Source organism: Hibiscus syriacus, unplaced genomic scaffold (genome assembly GCF_006381635.1).
Source record: "Hibiscus syriacus cultivar Baekdansim isolate YM2019G1 unplaced genomic scaffold, ASM638163v2 tig00003725_pilon, whole genome shotgun sequence".
Lineage (NCBI taxonomy): Eukaryota > Viridiplantae > Streptophyta > Magnoliopsida > Malvales > Malvaceae > Hibiscus > Hibiscus syriacus.
This window is the reverse complement of record NW_024061982.1, coordinates 238,591-255,337: the sequence shown is the minus strand read 5'-3', so window position 1 is coordinate 255,337 and position 16,747 is coordinate 238,591. Positions and strand designations below refer to the sequence as shown.

General features: G+C 35.3%; 2 protein-coding genes and 1 pseudogene across 2 annotated transcripts; all 3 read left to right on the top strand.

Annotated features, from left to right (window-relative positions):
- Positions 1 to 1,274: 1,274 nt before the first annotated feature.
- On the top strand, positions 1,275 to 6,496 carry LOC120183226 (annotated as a pseudogene).
- Positions 6,497 to 10,635: 4,139 nt separating this feature from the next.
- Positions 10,636 to 13,964, top strand: LOC120183236 (26S proteasome non-ATPase regulatory subunit 14 homolog). The gene is made up of 7 exons (XM_039187970.1): positions 10,636 to 10,866; positions 11,275 to 11,374; positions 11,674 to 11,751; positions 12,218 to 12,299; positions 12,857 to 13,033; positions 13,116 to 13,283; positions 13,638 to 13,964. The coding sequence occupies exons 1-7, from the start codon at positions 10,725 to 10,727 to the stop codon at positions 13,827 to 13,829; spliced, it is 939 nt and encodes a 312-aa protein (XP_039043901.1). The 5' UTR covers positions 10,636 to 10,724; the 3' UTR covers positions 13,830 to 13,964.
- A 744-nt stretch (positions 13,965 to 14,708) lies between these two features.
- On the top strand, positions 14,709 to 16,728 carry LOC120183216 (succinate dehydrogenase subunit 5, mitochondrial-like). Its single transcript, XM_039187957.1, has 4 exons — positions 14,709 to 14,929; positions 15,349 to 15,659; positions 15,756 to 15,941; positions 16,481 to 16,728. Exons 1-4 carry the CDS (start codon positions 14,758 to 14,760, stop codon positions 16,535 to 16,537), a joined length of 726 nt encoding a protein of 241 aa, XP_039043888.1. The 5' UTR covers positions 14,709 to 14,757; the 3' UTR covers positions 16,538 to 16,728.
- The last annotated feature ends 19 nt before the right edge of the window (positions 16,729 to 16,747 follow it).

Here is a 16,747-nt window from a genome sequence, read left to right as displayed (position 1 = left end):
AATTAGGAATTGTCATAACATTGATACTGGTTAGACGTCGTAGGTAGTGATAATTTAGATTAATTTATTATTAAAAGATATCATGTATGTCAACACGTGATCGTTGATAATTATACGTAGGATGTGTTTGCGGATAATATGTGATCGATACGTGATCGCTACTAGTTATTCAGAAGATATGATCCATATGCGTGAAGGTTTATGTGTTTGGGGTTTTACGGAGCTAGAGGTTTGCGAGTAATAATAAATTTAATTTAATAAATCAAATTTAACTAAAAAAATACTTTTTAGTAATCGAATCATTAAACTAGCCATGTATCAATTTAATAAATATGCTACTTGATATGAATTGAATCGTATGTTGGTTGGCCAGGTTCCAAACTAAAACCGGGAACAGCACAATACATTTCGGGAAATCGACAAATCACTATAATGTCGGCTTCTCGCTCGCACAACATTCCACTTGTTCGATTCTCAACTCTCCTTAACCTCAACGAATTCTTCCCCAATTGAAACGATTCACAGCCCCATGAGCTTCAAAATCATTTTCAACGTCAATTCTTGTTTATATTTTTTTGAAAATAACTCTGCAAGTAATCGAAGATGTGAAAAAGAATATGCCATTGTCGTTCTTCCACACATTCTCTCTCTTCAGGTACTCTCTCTTTCTCTCTCTCTTCTACTTTTTTTCTTCAATTATCATAGCCTTCGGTTGTTTTCCTCTCTTTTTTTGGTTTACATTGTTTTCAGATTATGTGATTGTTGTCGAATGATTTCAATACTTTGTAATAATGAAGTTTATGTTCCATGGCGGTTGCATTGTTTATTTTCAGCGCCTTTTAATACAATTTGAAGAAACCCCCCCCCCCCAACGGCATTTTTTATCGTGGAGGAAAAAGGAAATGATTAGGAAACTGGAAATTTAGGTTTTTTTTATTATTTAATTTTATGTTTCTATGTATTTGTTTACTTATTTAGTTTTGGATTTACTTTAATTAATGATTTTGAAGTAGCATTTTAAGGTTTAACTTATAACCATGTGGTTTTTTCGTATTTGATTAGTTGGTTTTTTCTGTTTATACAACATTTCAGTTTGATAACAATGGTTTACTTGTTTTCTGGGATTTGTTAATTACTTTTGAAACTAGAAATGTTGATTACTAAATTTTATGTTTTTCTTCAAGTTGAAGGTGTATTCGGTATTGATATCAAGAACTTGGAGATGGCCATGATTCTGGTTTTCGAAATTTTGTGCAGGTGAAATGTAGGGGCAATGTTTGAGACGTTGAATTAAGCTAAATAAGAGAATTTTTTAAAAATGATTTTTCCCTCGTGAAATGGGCTCTGATAAGCACTCAACTGGACTATTACCTAGCCTCAGAATGGAGAGGGTTCGGACGATTTTAACTCATAAATACCCTTATCCGCATGAACATTCACGTCATGCCATAATTGCTGTAGTGTCGGGTTGTCTGTTCTTTATCTCATCAGATAACATGCACACTTTGATAGAAAGGTTGGATAATAATATCAAATGGTGGTCTATGTATGCTTGTCTTCTTGGATTCTTTTATTTCTTTTCATCTCCATTTATTGGGAAGACTATCAGGCCAAGTTATTCGAATTTCAGTCGTTGGTGAGTATTATAATCTGTTGCCTTCGTTAATCATGTTGCAAATTCTCTTCACATAAATTTATTTAAATGAATGTTGATATGCTGTTGGATGATAATAAGTAGCAATGGCTTATTTATGACTTTGCATAGGTTAAATTTGCAGGTACATAGCCTGGATTTTAGTTGCAGCTGTGTATCATCTTCCGAGTTTTCAGTCAATGGGAGTGGACATGAGGATGAATTTGTCTTTGTTTTTGTCGATATATATCTCTTCAGTTCTCTTTCTCCTAGTCTTCCACATAATATTCTTTAGCCTGTGGTATCTTGGTCTTATTTCTCGTGTGGTCGGAAGAACACCAGAACTTTTGACCATTCTCCAGAATTGTGCTGTAAGTATTGAAGATGCATATGATGGTCTTTTATTTACAGTATAGGTTTTAACCTCTGTGTAATGCTTCTTCTTATAGGTATTTTCTTATCTCACCCTTTGTAGGTTATTAGCATAGCCTGCTGTGTATTTTATAGTCATTGTGGCAACCATGCTATGTTAAAGAAGATACCTTTTGAACAAAAAAAATCTAATTGGTTTGGGAAAAAAGGAGAAAGAAGCACATGGCTTGCAAATTTTCTTCATATGAATGAGTTGAAAGACCAGGTCTGCTCCTCTTGGTTTGCTCCAGTTGGCTCTGCAAGTGATTATCCCCTTTTGTCAAAATGGGTAATTTATGGTGAGGTAAGGTTCTTATTGAATATGAGGTTTAAATTATCTGTATAACTCTATGAGTATTCTTATGGTCAGTTTTTTTTTTCCTTTCATTTTTAATCCTTACTACATATTCGCCTCTTGATATTTTATTTGCAGATAGCTTGCAGCAGTTCATGTCCAGGTCCCTCAGATGAAATTTCTCCTATATACTCATTGTGGGCTACATTTATCAGCCTTTACATTGTCCATTATGTAGTAGAAAGGTCAACAGGGTGGGTAGGAGCATATTAGCTTGTTCTAAAATGTGTGAACTATTTGTGTTGGTTGCATATTCTTGAATGACAATTGTACTATATCTTGCATGGGCTCCACTGTTTAGATTGCTTGGTATTCTTGCATTGAGGTTCATTTTCATGGCATTGGCACTGTACATTCATGATTATTCTGTTGATAATTATTTCCGAATATCTTGTTTATCCATCCTTTAGATCAATCATATCAGTTTCTGAGTCTAAGATTTGTATCTTTTATAAGATTCAGCTACACTTTCTTCTACATGCCTTGATCCTTATTCTATATCTTATTTATTTGTTTTACTTTCTACATCTAATCCAGGCGGGCTCTTACTTATCCTTTGTCTGTTGAAGAATATGAGAAGCTAAAATGGAATCAGATGAAACCAGATTTCTTAGATATGGTTCCTTGGTATTCAGGGTAAATCTTTAATATTTTTGTCTTTTACCTTCTACTTCATTTGTTTTTTTCTTCACTATGTTGTAGAAGGGAAAAGGTTTCAATCTTTTAACTTAGTATGCTTATCCTAATTTTCCAGAACCTCAGCTGACTTGTTCAAGACTGTTTTTGACCTCTTAGTATCAGTAACTGTGTTTGTTGGTCGATTTGACATGCGCATGATGCAGGTTTAGTTCAAAATTTTGGTATTTATTCATTAATGTGTTTTTTTACTGTGTTATAAGTCTCTTGTTAAATATTCCATCAACAAATGACTTCCTATCTCTTTTGTTGCCTTTGTTAGGCTGCAATGAGCAGGGTTCATGAAGGAGCTCAACAAGATGATCTTCTTTATGATCATTTAAGTGAAAAGACAGATCTATGGTTTGATTTCATGGCTGATACTGGTGATGGTGGAAACTCATCATATGCTGTGGCTCGGCTACTGGCTCAACCTTTCTTACGGCTAATTAACGATGATTCTGTGCTTAAGCTACCACGTGGGGACCTGCTACTTATTGGAGGAGATCTTGCGTAAGTTCTATGTCTTTGGTACAATTTGTAGCTTTACTTGATATTTTTTTCTTGTTGGTTGTTTTTTTATTCATGAAGCTTAACCTTTATTGTAGTTGTAATGTGTGGTTGATGATTTGGTCATAAAGTATTCTCATATTAACAGTTCATTACTCAGAAAGTAGTTATACTTATGTGTAGGTATCCTAATCCGTCGAGGTTTACATATGAAAGGCGTCTTTTTTGTCCTTTTCAATATGCTCTCCAGCCTCCAGCTTGGTACAAACCAGATCAAATAGCTGTAAACAAGCCCGAATTACCAAAAGGGGTATCTGAACTCAAGGAATATGAAGGACCCCAGTGTTTTGTCATTCCTGGAAATCATGGTAGGTCATATGTTTTACTCCCAACTTTTATCTTGAATGATCTATTTTTGCATGTAAGAAAAGTTCAAAAGAATGTATATTATTATTTTCATGTACTTGTTAATGAATAAGTACTATTATTGTTATTTAAAGATTCAACCATGTGTAATCGAATTATTCTTTTGACTTTATAGATTGGTTCGATGGACTTCATACATTTATGAGGTATATATGTCACAAGAGCTGGTTGGGTGGCTGGTTTATGCCTCAGAAGAAGAGTTACTTTGCTTTGCAGCTCCCAAAAAGATGGTGGGTATTCGGTCTCGATTTGTCTCTCCATGCTGACATTGATGTGTACCAATTCCAATTCTTTTCTGATTTAGTAAAGACCAAGGTATTGTTACTAACTATTTCTAAGTTCTGTTACATTTGGTGTTAACTTTACATTTGAATTGTCTAGGATTATGAAATACACCCAGGTGAAGGGGGGGGGGGGGGTTTATTTTAACTTGATGGAAGACTCGTATATCTTTTATGGTGTCATTAATTTTCATGCATTAATACATTCCAGAGTTTCACATTGCTATGATTCTGGCTTATTTTTTGACTCTCGTATGCTGCATTTTGATTTTGATGACCAAGGCATGAGGTATACTAGCTTTGATGCACATAAATAGTGATTCATATAGTATGGAATCGATCAATCACAAATTTTGGTTCTTCAACTAGTGCATAGCTTTTGAAGTCTTATACTATTACCAATTGATATAGTCACTAGTATAACCTATTAGAAAATATATTTTTGGCTATTCCTATTTATTATATTTTATAACATTATGATAGTTGAGATCCTATGTTTTCCTTTCAGGTTGGTGAGAATGATTCTGTTATCATTATGACCCATGAACCACACTGGCTTCTTGATTGGTACTGGAATAATATTTCGGGCGAGAATGTCTCGCACCTGATACGTGATTACTTAAAAGGAAGGTGTAAACTTCGAATTGCTGGGGACCTGCATCATTATATGCGTCATTCGTGTGTTCCTTCAGATGGTCCAGTTCATGTGCAGCATCTTCTTGTAAATGGGTGTGGAGGTGCATTTTTACACCCCACTCACGTGTTTGGTAATTTTAGCCAATTTTATGGGAAAACATACGAGTGTAAAGCTGCTTATCCTTCTTTTTATGATTCAAGCAGGGTACTTTTTCATTTCTTTACTTCTTCTTAGAATCCATTTATCTTGTTTTCTAAGTTCTCACTCAGATAGGGGTTGTAACTTGATGCAGATTGCATTGGGAAATATCTTGAAGTTCCGTAAGATGAACTGGCAGTTTGATTTCATTGGTGGTATTATATACTTCATATTGGTTTTCTCTATGTTTCCACAGGTATATTTCTTTTAAATTCTTTGAACTTCGTTATCTTCAATTGTTTATCCTAACTTTAGCTGCCATTGGACAAAAAATGACCATTATTATTGGCTGCAATCTCCTTCTCTCTCAGAAAGCTTACACAGAGGTACTGTTCTACTGACTAATCTGTTTTCATTTTCTTTTTCCAGTGTAAGCTCGATCACATATTGCAAGATGATTCATTTTCTGATCATCTGATGAGTTTCTTTGGCACAGTATGGAATTCTTTTGTATACGTTCTGGAGCATTCTTTTGTATCATTGACCGGCGTTGTGCTATTGTTGATTGCGTCAATTGCATTTGTTCCTTCCAAGTTGGCTCGCAGGAAACGTGCAATAATTGGAATTCTTCATGTTTCTGCACATCTAGCTTCTGCCCTCATTCTTATGCTGCTCTTGGAGCTAGGTCTAGAGACATGTATCCGGCATAAACTGCTAGCTACTTCTGGTGAGTTACATTTTAATTATCTCTCCTGCAGTAATAAGATTATGAATTCTGTTTCCTTTGAGCACTTGAACTCCAATTCTTTATTTCATAGTTTGCTCGAGTAGTTTAAATTTGTTCTTGATCCATGAGACAATGCACCCCTACTATTAACTTTCATGTGTACTACCTTATGGTTTTATTATTTTCTTAGTAAACAAATCAAAGAGATTAGCAAAAATAATTCATGATAGTTTTGTGATGATTGGATTCATGTTGTCTTTATAATTGTAGTAACAATTAGTTATCGTGTCTAGGTTACCACTCTTTGTACCAGTGGTACAGATCGGTGGAAAGTGAACATTTTCCGGATCCCACCGGTCTTCGAGAACGGATAGAACAATGGACATTTGGACTTTATCCAGCATGTATTAAATATCTAATGTCTGCATTTGATGTTCCAGAGGTAAAGAAGCCTCTCCTTGTTTGGTAGATATGATAACTTTCCACTTGTTAACATTGATGGGGGAAACGTTGTCTGTTAGGTTATTTCTGTCACTCGTAGCAATATTTGCAAGAATGGAATACAGTCACTCTCCCGAGGAGGTGCCATCATATATTATGCTTCTGTTTTCCTCTACTTCTGGGTGTTTTCGACTCCTGTGGTTTCGCTTGTGTTCGGGAGCTACTTATATATCTGCATTAACTGGCTTCACATACACTTTGATGAAGCATTTTCATCTCTTAGAATTGCTAATTACAAGTCATTCACACGATTCCATATCAATCCAGACGGCGATCTTGAAGTTTTCACTCTTGCAATCGATAAGGTAAGAAACTGATATTTATACCCTTGTCACACTTTTCTTTAGGTTTCTCGCCGGCTTTTCCTTTCGGGAATGTATACATTGGATACTGATACATTTGACGTGCAGGTTCCCAAGGAATGGAAGTTAGATCCCGATTGGGACGAGGAGGCGAAAAAGCCACCGAAGTGGAGCCACCTGAGAAAACATCCGAGCAAGTGGAGTGCATCTGCAATTCAGCAAGATCCAGTGAATACTGTGAGGATCGTTGACCAATTTATTATTAGACAAACCGAGGAACATGATTATGCATATATCTGATCTTTGGTCTTCTAATATGAATATCCATTGAAATTCTTACATTTAGGAAGCAATAAAGAATGGTTAGTGAAAAAGAAGAAAGGTTCCATGTGAAACTGGTTCCAATCTCAACTTCTACATGCATATGATCAGATGTAGTCACTGTGTTGGAGTTGTTAATGGTGGTGTTTAGATGGCTATCATCATTCAAATATCCAGGATTAGTAGTCATTCTGTAGTATCCTATATTGTTTTTATTCTTAGTAGAGACCTACCAATGTAAAAATTTTGATCGTTTTTAATTCGGGTCGTTTTAGCTAATGAAGCGAAAACCAATTCGAATTATATTTTAATAAAAATCGAACAAGTGAGCATGGCTGTCACCAAGACTTAGCATGAATGTTATTCCATATTGTAGGAAGTATACAGGGACATATAAGTATGATAGTATTCAGGGATACGGTTTCATCAAGTGACCTCGATGATAAGGAAAAATTATTTTTCCTAAAGGTTCTAAGTTCGAGCAGTTGAGTTTGCAAGATATATATACATTGTCAATTAATTAAGAAAATTCTAAACATATATTATATTACTATAATCACATCATACTAATTAAAAAAAATTGATTGTATTCATGTCAGATTCATGCATTGAATCGGACACTCTTAACAAAAATATGGATATTTCAACACAAACCAAGCGATCTCAATGATAAAGGAATTGTTGTTATTCCTAAAAGCTTTGAGTTCAAGTATCATAAATGACAGGAGTATGAGCATTTAATATCAAATGATTAAGAGTTATAATAATTAAGTATTTATACTATTTTTTTAGAAAAACATGAAAAGCACCTCCCATGGAACTCTATATAATTGTATACTTAGTGACATCAGGTACCTTCATTATTTGTAATACTAGTTGCTTGTCGATTCCATGTATCTTACTATTATTGTTATGATTGTATGAATAAGTCCTATTGTTAATAGTATTATCGTTTCAATAAACGACTAAATATTGATATGAATAATCCTATGTATAGTGATGACATGTGTTTTAAGTTCATTTCTCTCTGTTTATACGTGCATTGCATGCTTATATTTATGAACTATATGAAACACAATATAATATAAGTGTCATTGAACTTGTACTGCTTAATGTCCGAATGTTTATGTTCGTAGGTTAATAGACTGTTAATTTTAGAGGAATATCATCATCAAAAGAATTTTGATACCTCTTTTCAGAGTATAATTTCTTATTCAGATGTATCCATATGACCTTACTAATATTTTAATCTGTAAACTCTATTGTCATTTATATTTGATCTTGATATATATTGTCGCATTTGAAGCTCCAATTTTTGTATAAACACTTTTGTTTTATTATATTTTGGATTTTATCCGTTATGGGTATTGTAAAGAGTATTGAAGATATTTGTCTAAATTTTTACAAATCTTGAAATAGATGATCATCTTGATAGTCTAATGTGGTATCATAGGTCTGGAGAATATTGTGAATCAAGTTTAAGGTGTTACAAGGAATAAACTTAAATGAAGGGTTGTTTGTTTACTTCAGAATGATTAAGCGCTGAATGATTCAAATGTTGAATGATTCAAAGACTCTGTATGAATTAGCTCTGAATGTGACATGTTTGATAATGGCTCTGAATCATTCAGAATTTTCTTTGATGCTGAATCATTCAACACTATTTTGTTGAATCAGCCAGCACTGAATCATTCAAAGGTGAGAAACAAACACGCTGAATGCTGAACATTTCAATATTTAGCGTTGAATGGTTCCATTTAGAGCTAAACAAACAACCCCTGAGTTTAATCTTTAAATCTTATGATGATGTAGCATCATCATCTAATTCATTAAAAATACATAAATTATACATGGTTAACACCCTAATGTTAATTCTAAAACATATGATAGTTTTTCTTACAAAATAAAAAAAAAAAGAGTAAACTACATCATATGTATCATTGACCTTTAGCTATTGTATCGATTATGCTATTAAAATTTCAATTTTATCAATTATAGTATTAAATTTTGATTTTCGTTTTTATTATATCACTCTGCCGTTAAATCATTAATGACACAGTAACATGACTCACGGTTTCTGACATGGACATTATATCGAAACAACGCCATTTGATGTGATTAGTTTAATACTCGAAACAAATCAAAACATTATTTTATTTAATAAAATTAATGTTAAATTGCTATTCACATGACTTGAACCAAAGTCGCTTAAAATTTAAAGTTCTCACCTAACTATTAAGCCGACTTAGGTTTTTAAAATAATTTTAACAAAAATTGTATTTGAGATTAATTCTAAAATCCTAAACAACTCAAAGACTAAGGTCAAATTTTATCATTATATTTCACACTCATCCTTGAATTGGTTTCTCAACAGCCTTTGCCTTCTAGTCTGGAAGCCATTGATATATCTTCAATTTAGCATTCCTCAACAATGAATTCTTGTTTGTAATCATCCTTTCATAGGAGAATCTGTCATTCCATGTTGCACAAGGCTCTAGACCCACGTTATTCAGTAGACACCTGCACTTTCCATCTCCATTCATGGAGACCTTTTCACCTCCGACAAACCTTAGACTCCTTTGATCTCAATATACCCCACCGAAACTTTCTTCCACCAATGGCTTCCATCCCAAGGGTCATTGCCCCTCTAATTGCACCATTTCTTTCTCCATTGACCTTTCCAAGCGAACCCTCCTCGACGACGATAACGACAACAACAACAACCCAATCTCCGCCAATCCCAAGAGAATTCGCTTCAGGCTATTCGTAAAAAAAAAAAAGCACCGTCGTGGGTCGAGATCAGTGTCCAGTCGGAGCTCCGATCTGAGCAGGACTCGAAGGTGTTGTTCTTGGGGACTCTTGTAGCTAAATGGTACGTGCTTGGATTTCCCGGTGACTATGGGGACGGACTTAAGCTGGAAATTATATGGCAATAGGATATCCTTGTGTTTAATAATCATAAGACCAGAAGAAAATGACCTTTTTAATGATGGGAAGCTTTCTTTATATGGTAAACAAGAATTCACGGTTGAGGAATGTTTGATTGAAGATAGATCATGACTTCTAGGCTAGAAGACGAAGGCAGTCGAGAAGACCAAGTCGAGGATGAGGGTGAAATATAATGAGAAAATTTGGGTTTAGTCCTTGGGATATTTTGAACTTTAAGATTAATCTCAGATGCAGTTTACTATATATATAATTTATGTTAGAGTTATTTTCAAGATCTAAGTTTGCCTAATGGTCAAATGTGAACATTAAGTTTTGGTTCAAGCCTAATAAAGAGTAATTTAAGATTAATTCTATCCAATAAAACAACATCATTTTGTCATAATTATAAAAACAAAATTCATTACTATAATTAATAAAAAGTTCAGTAATATAATACAATGCTTAAAGTTCAATATTCATTATTGTTATAATTAATAAAAATAAAGGTTCAGTGACATAATACAACGTATAAAGTTCAATAATCATTATTACTATAATTGATAAAATTAAAAGTTTAGTGACATAATATAATGCCTAAAATTCAATGATATTGTGTAGTTTACCCAATCATCACCAATAAGATGAGATCCTCGTTATTAAGTGGTAGGCTCATAAAAGCCCATGTATTTGATTTTTGTGTCATTTAAGTCCACTGGCTATTGCTCGAATTGGATCGACCGGATCTGGACCGACATGATGAGCTGTATTATATATTATGGCGTTTTACAGCCCAGAAGGATTCAAGAGAGCAAAAGTTCAGGAAACTCCTCATTTCAGTTGTCTTGCTCCCAAGAAAAGTTTCCAAAACTCTGATCGACAATGTCCGGCATGGAGAGGTTGCAGAGGATGTTCGCCGGTGCTGGTGGCGCGTTGGGTCACCCGCCTCCGGATTCGCCTACTCTTGATTCGTCGGAGCAAGTCTACATCTCCTCTCTGGCCCTTCTCAAAATGCTCAAACACGGTAATCTCTTTCTTCCTTCCTTCCTTCCTTCTCAATTTCTGCTTACAATGTTTCCTTTTAGTTTTCCTTTTTCTTGCTTATATGATTAGTGTTTATCCGCATCATAGTTTTGTTTCAGAAAAATGATAGAAACAATCGATGGACTTAGCCTATTTTCCTTCTGCAGTTTAGCTTTTATTGAATTAAATTTTTAATTTGCTGATCTGCCTTCCATGTATTTGCCTATGACAAATGTCAGAGTTTTTATTGAATTAAATTTTTAATTTGCTGATCTGCCTTCCATGTATTTGCCTATGACAAATGTCAGCTGTTCCGATTTCAATTTTTGGTTTAATTTAACCTATTCTTGGTAGTAGTTGTAAACTTGTAATTCTGTTTCTGTGCTTGGTTTACGTGAACACTTTATAGGAAGAGCTGGAGTTCCCATGGAAGTTATGGGTTTGATGTTGGGAGAATTTGTTGACGAGTACACGGTGCGTGTGGTGGATGTCTTTGCAATGCCAGAGTGGTACCGGTGTCAGTGTTGAAGCTGTGGATCATGTTTTTCAAACAAATATGCTTGATATGCTCAAACAAACAGGAAGGTATTTGCCTATGACAAATGTCAGCTGTTCCGATTTCAATTTTTGGTTTAATTTAACCTATTCTTGGTAGTAGTTGTAAACTTGTAATTCTGTTTCTGTGCTTGGTTTACGTGAACACTTTATAGGAAGAGCTGGAGTTCCCATGGAAGTTATGGGTTTGATGTTGGGAGAATTTGTTGACGAGTACACGGTGCGTGTGGTGGATGTCTTTGCAATGCCAGAGTGGTACCGGTGTCAGTGTTGAAGCTGTGGATCATGTTTTTCAAACAAATATGCTTGATATGCTCAAACAAACAGGAAGGTATTTGCCTATGACAAATGTCAGCTGTTCCGATTTCAATTTTTGGTTTAATTTAACCTATTCTTGGTAGTAGTTGTAAACTTGTAATTCTGTTTCTGTGCTTGGTTTACGTGAACACTTTATAGGAAGAGCTGGAGTTCCCATGGAAGTTATGGGTTTGATGTTGGGAGAATTTGTTGACGAGTACACGGTGCGTGTGGTGGATGTCTTTGCAATGCCACAGAGTGGTACCGGTGTCAGTGTTGAAGCTGTGGATCATGTTTTTCAAACAAATATGCTTGATATGCTCAAACAAAACAGGAAGGTATTAGCTACCATCAACTTTCCTTCATATAAATTTATGATATTGTTGGTAATAACCCAAAGATTTGAAGAGATAATATTTATTCAACAAGATTTGATGGTTTTGTACTCCTTGATGACATGTTGCTCTCGATTGAACTGACATTTTTGCTTGGTGTTGCAGGCCGGAGATGGTGGTGGGTTGGTACCATTCGCATCCTGGATTTGGCTGCTGGCTTTCTGGTGTTGACATTAACACACAGCAGGTTGGGTTTAAACTTTTTGCATAGCGCTGCATCATATACATGGTAGTCAACTTGCCATGTTACTGTTGCTTAGAAGATTTTCTTGTCAGAATATGAGCTTTAATATCATTAGTTAGCATGCAGGTCATTGATCGCTCATACTTTTGTTGGAAAGAAATGAAAACATTCAACTTATCTGGCTCTATATCGAGTTTCCTGATAGTTTTTTGTTTTAGTGGATTATTATCCCTGAACTTTTTGGTTCTTTCTTTCTTTCTGTTGTTAGAGGGCGGGGGTGGTTCAAATAGGTGGTATATCTTGACTATGCTGTCCTTAATTGATAACGTTAGGGCATAATGGTTGCAGTCGTGTAATGGATAGGAGAGGGAAGGCATCATTTTGGACACTGCATTGTATTAATTGTGATTCATACTTTTGTAAACTCTCACCTGCTCCCTTCTCTCTCTCTCTCTCTCTCTCTGCCACCTTCCTAGATTGAAGCTTTGATCTTCAGGAAGACAAAAAAAAATGTGTCAAAGTCTTATCCTTGGACGTTTAACATCTTTCATTGCTAGCAGAGTTTTGAAGCTTTGAATCAAAGGGCTGTAGCAGTGGTGGTGGACCCAATTCAGAGTGTTAAAGGGAAGGTGGTGATTGATGCATTCCGTTTGATCAACCCCCAAACCATGATGCTTGGCCAAGAACCACGTCAGACAACATCTAATATTGGGCATCTTAATAAGCCATCTATTCAAGTGAGTTCCAGAAGAATATATCTGACTGTTTTTGTGCATCTTTTATATGGGAAATTATTTCATCTCATAATTTTCATTGCAGGCATTAATCCATGGATTAAATAGACATTATTACTCCATAGCCATTAACTACAGGAAGAATGAACTTGAGGAAAAGATGTTGCTGAATCTTCATAAGAAGAAGTGGACAGATGGATTAACACTTAGACGATTTGATACCCATTCCAAAACTAATGAGCAGACTGTTCAAGTGAGTGAATGGACTTTATCATCCTAGTCTATGCTGTTTAACTGTTGACCATGTTACTTGTGTGTGTGTGTGTGTATGCTGTTGGCCCTTGCTGAAGTGAGGTATCCTCAGCATGAAATAGGAAAAAAACATTTGTAAGCCATGAGTACTTTATGAATACCCGTGAAAAGAAGGCAATGGGTTCTCAAATATATGGACTATTTTTCTAATTTGTGAACACTTTGTTATAAAAGCTGCTTTTAGAACGTTGCTTAAAGAGTTGAAATGAATGCCAAATAATTTTCTTTCCTTATTTACTTAATGTTGTCTTCCATAAGTCAAAGTTATGATGCATGTTTGCCATGATATGTGCAGGAAATGCTGAATTTAGCTATAAAATACAACAAGGCAGTGCAGGAAGAAGACGAATTACCACCTGAGAAGCTGGCAATTGCAAATGTTGGGCGACAAGATGCCAAGAAACACTTGGAGGAACATGTCTCAAACTTAATGTCCTCCAACATAGTTCAGACTTTGGGAACCATGCTTGACACGGTGGTGTTCTAAACTCCTTAGCATCTGTATACTGTTTTCAAATTCCGGAACCGCATCTACATTGGTATCATAGATTGTTGGTGAAGCGCACTGCTTTATTATTTGGTGAAAATTGAAAGTGACTTTTAAGTTGTCTCGTTAATTTCTCCCTCCCTCCTTACCTTGATATTTTTGGTAGTTCTTTCGAGATTCTTCATTTTGCAGTTTAGCTAGCTTGTTCGATGTGTTTGTATGTGTTTTGAGATTCATTGCTTTGAAGGGGCAGGTGTTAAAAAAATTATCATATAAAGGAATTAAGAAGAAAGTATAAGGGAAATGTTTAGCGTACAGAAAAATAATTTCGAACAATGAATTTTACGAAGCTTAGTGATGCACAGCTACCACTTGAAGTGGATAACTTGAAACTTTTATAGTGATTTCGATGCTTTCAATTTCAGCGTGCTTAAGAATTTCAAATCTAAGTGAAGAGTTTTGATACTGAAACTCTTGTACCAATTTCGATACTCTAGGCCTTCGACCATCGAATTTTCAAATCTCGCTTCACGAGTTTTGGTAAAAATTCGGAGACTTTTGATTGTATTGGGGCCTTTGATGCATGGATGCATTTATTTTAATAGCTTGTTAGATAAAATTATTTAAATTAAATCAATTTATATCATAATATTATAAATCATTATAATTAAATTTAAACATTAATTCAAAAAACTTAATCCAAAAATATTTTACATAACTAACTCGAAATTTAACTCGATAACTGGCCTGCATCACCAGAATAGCTCATATCCAGCTGATGCGAATGGAGAGCCCAATAACCAACCCAAAAGCCCAGCCCCAAATTGTAACAAATATTCCTGTTCCAGATCCATTTCAACCTTCCTCTTGTCATATGATTAGTTTTTTGTCTTCCTGCATATTTGGTTATATCAAACAGCCTAAAAAAATGGAGAAGATGATGGTTCTGAGATCCATTTTTAGAGCTGCCTGTTCCAGATCTTCCCGTTTCTCGTCTATCGCCGTTGCCTCCGCCAATCACAACCACCACTTGGGTTTCCGGAATCTCTACTCTATCTCAACACTTTCCGCCTCTAATCCGCCCACAAACATTCCTTCGGGTACTCTTCTATCATTATTTGATTACCCATTTCTCGTTTTTCATTATCCTGGTAGTCGCTGGGTTTATCGACTTAGATTTAGTATTTTCTAATGATATAGCTCGTGGCTGGCTTTTCTTCATTGGATTTCCAAATTGTATCCTTTTGGTTGTTTACCTGTTCAAGTTTTTTTACTTGCTCTTTAAAAGGTCTGATTAATGCTCTTTAGAACCCCCTTAGGATTCTGGTGTTTTGCTAACATAGAAATTGATGGGTTCTTGATGTGCTTTTGGTGTATGTTTATGATTATATTTATGATTATAATTCTCTCAGAACAACTACTAAGAACTTCTAGTGGATTGTGTAGCATTTTGTAACTTGTAATAATACCAATTTGTATCAAGTTCAACGCAATTTATTTATGAGGGAAAAATATTCAGGTGGCAGGTCATCCTTTTCCCATAGATTGGGGAGCACGCGCTATTTTAGCGATGATGTATCGCATATGCCTGTCATAACAGACACCGAGATTCTGAATGTTTTTAAGGACTTAATGGCTGCAAGTTGGGATGAGCTTCCTTATTCAGTGGTACAGGATGCAAAGAAAGCCTTGTCCAAGAATACTGATGACAAAGCCGGCCAGGAAGCTTTGAAAAATGTCTTCCGTGCTGCTGAAGCTGTCGAAGAGTTTGGTGGTATTCTGATCAGCATGAAAATGGAACTTGATGACAGCATTGGAATGAGTGGAGAGGTATTACTGTAATCTATAAGACCCTGATGATATTCTTCTCTCCATCTTTACTATTACCAACTGTTGGCATTTGATGAAATGGATCTTCTTTCGCAGAATGTAAAACCTTTGTCAAGTGATTTTTCGGCTGCACTTAAGACAGTTTTTCAAAAATATGCAACTTACTTGGATGCATTTGGTCCTGATGAAACCTACTTGAAAAAGAAGGTGGAGACAGAGTTGGGATCAAAGATGATCTACCTAAAGATGAGATGCGGTCACCTTGGTGCTGAGTGGGGAAAGGTACTAAAAATATTTGCAAAGTATTTATAAATTCGGTTATGACTACATGATCTACCTCGAGGGCATATAACATAGTTCATTCATGCACTGCGTAGCATTTTTTTGTAGTTCATGTTTGTGAAACAAGAGAATTATGATTACCGTTAAGGTGCCAGATAGTAAATAAGATTTGAGAACAGCAAGGAAAGTCACCTCAGATTATATCATATGTACTAATTGTTATTTGTTCTTCCCTAATCTGTGTTTAACATCCTAACCATCTGGTGTTCTGTAACACCAATCTGAACCCTAGGCTAAAGGTTAACTCGTTTAGAGAATCTGCCATAACAGAACTGGTTTGGTTATAAGGTAAAACAAGCGAATAGATTCATTTGCCATTCGCTCATTTTTCTTTGCTGCATTTATGATATTTTTCAATGGTAGTCGTTTGCATAAGCACTGTGCATAAATACTGATGCCAATTTGCTTGTGTTCCTGCGCAAATATTTTGGTTGTTATAAATAATGCAAATCTATTTTGACTGGTTGCTTTCGTTGCAGATTACTGTTCTTGGAACATCTGGGCTTTCTGGATCTTATGTGGAGCAAAGAGCGTAGCACTATAGTGTTGAGGGAGTTCATGTTAACATTTCCCCCCCCCTGTTTTAGATCATGTCTATGAATATTAGGGGACAGGTTGGTGTTCTCCTGGAAAACCTTGGTAGCTAAATAAATGGCTTATGTTTGTCAACAACAGTAAATCAAAGTGTAAAATCATGCTTCTTTTATGAGAAGATTTTCCACCATCATTTATTAGGATCTGTAACT